Source organism: Mizuhopecten yessoensis, unplaced genomic scaffold, assembly GCF_002113885.1.
Source record: "Mizuhopecten yessoensis strain PY_sf001 unplaced genomic scaffold, ASM211388v2 scaffold377, whole genome shotgun sequence".
NCBI classification, from domain to species: domain Eukaryota; kingdom Metazoa; phylum Mollusca; class Bivalvia; order Pectinida; family Pectinidae; genus Mizuhopecten; species Mizuhopecten yessoensis.
Window position 1 is genome coordinate 227,247 of NW_018403516.1, and position 8,528 is coordinate 235,774.

The 8,528-nt window shown below is 36.9% G+C and overlaps 1 protein-coding gene across 1 annotated transcript; it reads right to left on the reverse strand.

The window, feature by feature from the left end:
* Positions 1-906: 906 nt before the first annotated feature.
* LOC110447190 (cyclin-dependent kinase 14-like) lies at positions 907-8,519 on the reverse strand. Its single transcript, XM_021492731.1, has 5 exons — positions 8,506-8,519; positions 8,216-8,316; positions 6,631-6,721; positions 4,760-4,888; positions 907-3,995 (listed from the first exon to the last, which is right to left on the reverse strand). The coding sequence occupies exons 2-4, from the start codon at positions 8,294-8,296 to the stop codon at positions 4,764-4,766; spliced, it is 297 nt and encodes a 98-aa protein (XP_021348406.1). The 5' UTR covers positions 8,297-8,316; positions 8,506-8,519; the 3' UTR covers positions 907-3,995; positions 4,760-4,763.
* Positions 8,520-8,528: the final 9 nt, after the last annotated feature.

An 8,528-nucleotide genomic window follows, 5' to 3' on the forward strand; every position in this document is an offset into this window, starting at 1 on the left:
GGTAAAGCACCTTAAGACCCTTCCATCTATGAAGAGTATTTGATTCTACCATATCTGGGTCTTGAGAAGAAGATTTTTGAAATTTCAGTCAATTCAACCCTTTTTGGCCCCACCCATCAGCCCCTGGGGGTCAGCAAGGGCTGAAATGTGCATACCATCAAACTGCTACTCAATACTGATAATGCTAACCCAAATTGAATTACTTCCAATGAAAATTAAACAAATGTTGGTCCAAAATGTGATTTCCCTATATAAACTATAGTAAAGTTTACCCCCTCCCCAGGGGAACACGTGAGACCCCAGGGTCATAAAATTCACAATTTTGGTAGAGCACCTTAAGACCCTTCCATCTATGAAGAGTGTTTGATTCTACCGTATCTGGGTCTTGAGAAGAAGATTTTTGAAATTTCAGTCAATTCAACCCTTTTTGGCCCCACCCAATAGCCCGGGGGGGGGGGTCAGTCAGGGCTCATATGTGCATATCATCAAACTGCTACCCAATACTGATAATGATAACTTAAATTGAATTACCTCCAATGGCAATTAAACAAAAATTGGTCCAAAATGTGATTTCCCTATATTAACTATAGTAAAGTTTACCCCCTCCCCAGGGGGAAACATGAGACCCCAGGGTCAAGAAATTCACAATTTTGGTAAAGCACCTTAAGACCCTTCCATCTGTGAAGAGTATTTGATTCTACCATATCTGGGTCTTGAGAAGAAGATTTTTGAAATTTTAGTCAATTTGACCCTTTTTGGCCCCACCCCTCAGGCCCCTTGGGGCCGGGGACCAAACCGGCAACTATTTTTGTTGATCTTTGGCCATGGAAGGTTTCTGCAAAATTTCATTGAAATTGATTCAGGGGTTTTGGAGAAGAAGTCGAAAATGTAAATTGTTTACGGACGCACGACGGACGACGACGGACAAAAGGCGATCGCAATAGGTCACTTGAGACTTTGTCTCAGGTGACCTAAAAATCCTCCATTGGTACAACAGATCATCATTCATTCATAAAAACAAATCACTTTTTGAGCGATTCAGACACATAAAAAGATGACTGTCAGATCACCTTGGTGTACTGTGGCTGGTTTTGATTTTGGTTTATAATGGTTGATACAACTAGGACATATTTTATCACATGTATAACCTGTACACAATACTGACGGTAAGAAACAAATATTGCCACTTTAAGTAAATAAATCACAGCAGAGCACTAATAATAAAATCTCTAGTAAGCAAGAAAAATAAAAAGGATGCAAAAATGTCATCAGCAGCTAATGAACCACTACATACAAAGACAGTGTAAACTCGGACTAGGAATTCTTGTCATGACTAAATATATTGGTGCCATGGTTACCGTATACAGGACAGTCACCTTCGACGAAATAAAAGGGACATTTCTCTTATTAATTGTACATGGAAATAAATTACTGTGGTTACAGTAAACACTGACAGTCGTCTTTGTTAAGGTATACCGGAACAGTTACCACGGTAACAGTAAACACTGACAGTGGTCTTTGTTAAGGTATACGGGAACAGTTACCACGGTAACAGTAAACACTGACAGTCGTCTTTGTTAAGGTACACGGGAACAGTTGCCATGGTTACAGATAACATGGACAGTCAACTTTGCTAAGGTATACGGGAACAGTTACCACTGTAACAGTAAACACTGACAGTCGTCTTTGTTAAGGTATACGGGAACAGTTACCACGGTTACAGATAACATGGACAGTCAACTTTGTTAAGGTATACAGGAACAGTTGCCATGGTTACAGATAACATGGACAGTGACTTTGATGACTGGAAACAATTATTAAATCTTGTGTGGACCACTACCATGAATACATTGTCCGACATGTTTACTGTGAACGAAGTGACTTAACCTCATTAAAAGGCAAAAATATTGACTTGAAAATTGTACAAATATTCTGCTTTTTCACTTTACTTACTTTCAGATAAAAAATTGTAAAATTACCAAAAACTGATTTATACAAGGACTCATCAGTACTACATTAGTTACAGTATAAACAAATGAGAAATGGGGAAAATGCAATTAATAAACTACAAACAAAATTAATTAATGTTTAATTTGATTCTTCTTTCATTTGATTTCACTTCTTCAGCTAAAATATCACTTCTTAAGCTAAAATATATCTTTAAAAATACAAACATTTTTATTTTAAATCACATAGCAATCTCTTTGGTGATTAAGGTCTCTGTAGGAAGTATAACTCATATAACAATTAACCACCTCAATGACAAAATACAGTCACCAATTCTATAGGCTGGCACATAACATTTATAAAGGATAGATGTTCATGTAACTGGGATTTGTGCTGGATTATCTCCCCTGAAAAGATTTCCAATTATTTACCTAGAAGTTTAGAACTAACTGACTACAGTATCACATACTATATAACATGACATGTTCGTTGTGAATAAACCTTTTTGGTTTTGTGGCTGCTATTGAACCACGAAAATAAATACAACGAATTTGAATGATATACGTGTCTACTGTTTGTTAATATAGGATATCCACGAAAGTTTGTACCACGAAACGATCTAAATGGCTTCATACCACGAAGGAAAGTACCCACAAACATTTCGTGTTACAGTCCTGATTGTGTATCCCTTTGTTTTCAGTCAGTAACTGTGATTTAAACCTAGAGTTGATGTTTTACTTTACTTCTTGCCTTCCCAAAATATTCATATTGGAAAACAAATTTTTGATAAAATTAGACACTGGCTTACCTCAATTCAAAAGCATGAATAAACCGAAAAGGAATATCAATACTGTGACAAAAATCTGTAAGTGGAATGAAACGGCTCCCCAGAATAAGTCTCAACAAATCGTCGCTATTAATTGGCAAGTTCAAACCAAAGATGCCTAGTTTCGTGCAGAACTCTTTTGTAACAGATATGCCTATAGCAGTAAGGTACATATAGCTTCAATTCATCATTTTGACAAATAAATTGTTATATATTTTTTTATTTGAAAATATTTCTAAACCCGGTTCATATTTTCTGTTATAAATGTGAAATGATTCTTCAAAACTTTCAAGTAACATTTGCTTTAATAATGTAAACCAGTTATTATAAATAACTTAAACATTTCAGAATAAAAAATAATTTTATGCATTTCAGTTAAACATGTAAAAGATAACTGTCCAGCATGACTCACAAAATCTTGCTGGCTCTGATGATAAATCACTTATGTCTGAAGAATGTGCCGACTACGTTACACATAATACAGACAGGGATCCTAGTCAGGTGACCACCTATGGACCAATGAGAATACAGGTTACAAATGAGAATCGGGTTACATACAATTCTTCCAATAAGAATGAAGGTCACAATACAAAATAATGCCAACATAAAAACTGTCTGTACAAAACCATGTTAGCAGACAGAATCATGAAACACCTTTACACATACGACGACATACGACGACATACCATGACATACTCAGCAGAGCATGCCATGTTTCTGGTCTAGTCTACGTGAAACACCGGAAGAAACATCCAGACTCTGGCATGCAAAGATGTGGCGATGATTGGCGATGATGGAAATCACAAATATCAATTAACTACACGATGTAGATGACAGGTTTAGGAGATGAGCAGCAATGACACCTCCAGACATCAATATAGACGGAGGAATGTGGCCATGAGAGCGATGACACCTCCAGACATCAATATAGACGGAGGAATGTGGCCATGAGAGCGATGACACCTCCAGACATCAATATAGACGGAGGAATGTGGCCATGAGAGCGATGACACCTCCAGACATCAATATAGACGGAGGAATGTGGCGATGAGAGCGATGACACCTCCAGACATCAATATAGACGGAGGAATGTGGCGATGAGAGCAATGTAGATTCGAGTCTGTACGACATCAGGGGACGACAGGATGCAGTACACCTTCTTGCATATAACAGCATATATATAGTCACACATTCTCCCGTCCTGCAGTCACGCTTCTGTAACCTAGAACAACACACATTCAAGTCTTATTTTTAATCGTTCTGTTTGAGATGAATTACTACTACTGTACTGATATATTCAAATAAAACTACTGGAAATATAGGAAATGATCTGATAATTTTAGAGTTGGTAGGTTGTCCAGGATTTAACATCCTATCAACAGCTAAGGTCATTTAAGGTTATGAAATCTCCATAACTACCAACAATTATGTCAAATTCAAACAAGGGAGTCCACAGGGATGTCGGCCCCACTAATTGTAATATCCTCATTAGTTGTTATGTAAGTTTGAGCTGTTCTTTTCTCTCGTCTGTTGAATTGAACTGTTCTTTCAACAGTATAAATGCATCTTGTAACTTTTCATTAAAACTTATTTCATACAACTGGGTTTGACAGTGTCTTATCCAACTTAGTTTGTTATTTTACTATTAAAGCGGAAAGGTGTAATAAATTGAACAAGACAGATTTCTGAATTCTGGCAGCACCATTTTTCTTCTTATAAAATTATACAAAGGAAATCTACATGTAAAATATGAAAAATGATCTGATAAGGAGTTCTTTAAAAAACAAACTTTGAATTGTCAAAATCAAACATGGTATGGGGGCCATCTTGTTTTTTCTGATCTGTCTGAAAATGTTAACTGTACAACTACAGACCAAGATGATGGTGGGCTACATATTCATACACAAGTTGTGACCTCACTATGTTCACAGAATCAGCCAGGAGAAATTGGTTTACATGATAATATTAGTTACAATATATACTTACGAGATTACACTTTGAGTGTGGTTCGTATTCGGGTCCGTTCTTTGGGTCGGTTGGGAGAAATGGTCGGGGCGATTAGTTCATCTAGTTCGGGTAGGAGCTTTAATCCCGGAATGTTAAAAATGGAGGCCACTGTAAAAAGGAATATAACACACATGTATGGGCTTGGCTGTGGTCAGTCTTTATATATTTTAGTCCATGCATGCATATAATCAAATCCGATTTATTAAACACAAAATTGAAGTTCAATTTCCCATTTTTACTCTTGGGCAAGTATATCACAAATCAAACACACCAAATTAAGTTCCTGAATCAAGGTGTTCAATACACCACAGAAGTCACAATGGCTGCCATTTGGACAGATTTCAGTGATATTTAACAATCTAGATCCTATATCTGGAATTATTAGTTTCTTGATTTTTGACCGAGACTTCCCATGGCGGTTCATTTTCAGGAAAAGTTTTGATTCTAATTAATTTGTTTTTTAAAATATTACGCTAAAATCGGACTAAGATTACGATTTTTTTACCGTGATCAGTACCTTAATTGGTACACCCTATCACAGGCTATGGCACTTGTTTTTACCGTGATCAGTACCCTAATTGGTACACCCTATCACAGGCTATGACACTTGTTTTTACCGTGATCAGTACCTTAATTGGTACACCCTATCACAGGCTATGGCACTTGTTTTTACCGTGATCAGTACCTTAATTGGTACACCCTATCACAGGCTATGACACTTGTTTTTACCGTGATCAGTACCTTAATTGGTACACCCTATCACAGGCTATGACACTTGTTTTTACCGTGATCAGTACCTTAATTGGTACACCCTATCACAGGCTATGACACTTGTTTTTACCGTGATCAGTACCTTAATTGGTACACCCTATCACAGGCTATGACACTTGTTTTTACCGTGATCAGTACCTTAATTGGTACACCCTATCACAGGCTATGACACTTGTTTTTACCGTGATCAGTACCTTAATTGGTACACCCTATCACAGGCTATGACACTTGTTTTTACCGTGATCAGTACCTTAATTGGTACACCCTATCACAGGCTATGACACTTGTTTTTACCGTGATCAGTACCTTAATTGGTACACCCTATCACAGGCTATGACACTTGTTTTTACCGTGATCAGTACCTTAATTGGTACACCCTATCACAGGCTATGACACTTGTTTTTACCGTGATCAGTACCTTAATTGGTACACCCTATCACAGGCTATGACACTTGTTTTTACCGTGATCAGTACCTTAATTGGTACACCCTATCACAGGCTATGGCACTTGTTTTTACCATGATTAGTACCTTAATTGGTACACCCTATCACAGGCTATGACACTTGTTTTTACCGTGATCAGTACCCTAATTGGTACACCCTATCACAGGCTATGGCACTTGTTTTTACAAATACCATACTGAACAACAATTGTCATACATTTGTATATACACTTTTATATATTATTCGGTTATTAGGACCAGAAATCAATATTTAAACACTCCTTTAATTTACCCCTTCAAAATCCTCAAAAATTTCGTCACTATACATAATTTCTTCTGGTTTTCTTACATGTTTAATTTGATGAATATATCTTTTACTATGCCATCAGAGAAAACTACACAAATTTCAAAGTACTATTCGAACCATTTTCTGACAGTGTACCAATTTGGTTAGCCTACCAATTATGGAAGTGTGACGTTACAAGTCAAGCCTAAACTTAGCATAAATATTTGATCAAATGTCTTGTCAATGTTGGTTCTGTCACATTGAAACAAAAACAGACATATCAGTATAATAACTAGAAATAACTACTCCCAAAAATTAAAGTAATAATCAGTATATCGTATGTCTCTCACCATCTGGAAGTTCATAAATCTTAGGTGGCAGATCCGCAAAGTACTCTGCATGCATGGCCTTCTGGGCTGGAATCCTCCGAAACGGATCCATCTTTAAAACAAAAGACACGCAAGTCAAAACATCCAAAACACTCTTAAAACACCCGTAGTACATTTCTTATTATCAACATTCCATCAGTCGCATTGTTAGGTTGCCAACTTAATAGTTTATAACCAAGCATAGGACAGCTGGGCCAGGTCAAGTTCAGCTTTCCTCATTGTAATGTTGTCAACTTAATAGTTTATAACCAAGCACAGGACAGCTGGGCCAGGTCAAGTTGAGCTTTCCTCGTTATGTTGTCAACTTAATAGTTGATAACCAAGCATAGGACAGCTGGGCAAGGTCAAGTTCAGCTTTCTTTGTTGTTATGTTGTCAACTTAATAGTTTATAACCAAGCACAGGACAACTGGGCCAGGTCAAGTTCAGCTTTCCTCGTTGTTATGTTGTCAACTTAATAGTTTATAACCAAGCATAGGACAGCTGGGCAAGGTCAAGTTCAGCTTTCCTCGTTGTTATGTTGTCAACTTAATAGTTTATAACCAAGCATAGGACAGCTGGGCCAGGTCAAGTTTAGCTTTCCTCATTTTTATGTGGAGATATTCCAGAAATGACCTAGCTACCTGTTAACTCATATGAATTATGTTTTATAATTACATGGCTATTATTATAAATGCTGTTTCCATGGTGACTAGCTTTACCTATTTGAATCTTGTTTCCCTGGTGACAAGCTTTACATATTAGAATCCTGTATCCATGGTGACTAGCTTTACCTATTAGAATCCTGTTTCCAAAGTGACAAGATTTACCTATTAGAATTCTGTTTCCATAGTGACAAGATTTACCTATTAGAATCCTGTTTTCATGGTGACAAGCTTAACCTATTAGAATCCTGTTTCCCTGGTTATAAGGTTTACCTATTAGAATCCTGTTTCCATGTTGACAAGCTTTACCTTCTAGAACCCTGTTTCCATGGTTATAAGGTTTACCTATTAGAATCCTGTTTCCATGTTGACAAGCTTTACCTTCTAGAATCCTGTTTCCATGGTTATAAGGTTTACCTATTAGAATCCTGTTCCATAGTGACAAGATTTACCTATCAGAATCCTGTTTGCATGGTGACAAGCTTTACCTAGTAGAATCCTGTTTCCATGGTGACAAGATTTACCAAATAGAATCCTGTTTCCATGGTGACAAGCTTTACCTATTAGAATCCTGTTTCCATGGCGACAAGCTTTACCTAGTTGAATCCTGTTTCCATGGTGACAAGCTTTACCTAGTTGAATCCTGTTTCCATGGTGACAAGCTTTACCTAGTAGAATCTATTTGACAAGATAACTGAATTCAGGAACTAAAGTGAATTTGTCAACATGTCAACAAGATTATGTACACTAAAATCAGTATTTACATGTAACAGTAAGCATTATGATACTTCTTATCGTATACAGTGAATTTTGTCATCGTTTGTCATAATATTGTCATGCGTGAAGACCAGTAAATTGTAGGAATGAATATTTTAAATCCTGTTTCCATGGTGACAATCTTACCTGTAGGAATTTTGAGGCAAGACATGTGGCATGTGGAATGAACCCTAACTTAGGGATGACTGTGTCCAGGGGGCAGGCCATTGGGTACAACACAAACTTTTCTGAAACAGATCATAGATATCATGAATTAGAGTAAAACATTTTTTGAAACAGATGATAGTGCCATTCAAGTGTCTAATAACACGTACGAAAACATCTCAACAAAATCAGGAAAAAAGTAAAGAAAACACTAGCTAGTATTGAATACTAACTGAGGTTATAGTTGGGGTACACTGATATTGAATACTTACTGAGGTTGTAGTGGGGGTACACT

Bases quoted from the DNA above. Each gene is read 5' to 3' on its own strand.
- LOC110447190 (XM_021492731.1), bottom strand. From the start codon at position 8,296: ATGGCCTGCCCCCTGGACACAGTCATCCCTAAGTTAGGGTTCATTCCA. The intron at 6,722-8,215 runs GTAAGATTGTCA...TTTGTTTTAAAG, and splicing joins TTGCCTCAAAATTCCTACAG to ATGGATCCGTTTCGGAGGAT. The intron at 4,889-6,630 runs GTGAGAGACATA...TCCTTTTTACAG, and splicing joins GATTTATGAACTTCCAGATG to TGGCCTCCATTTTTAACATT.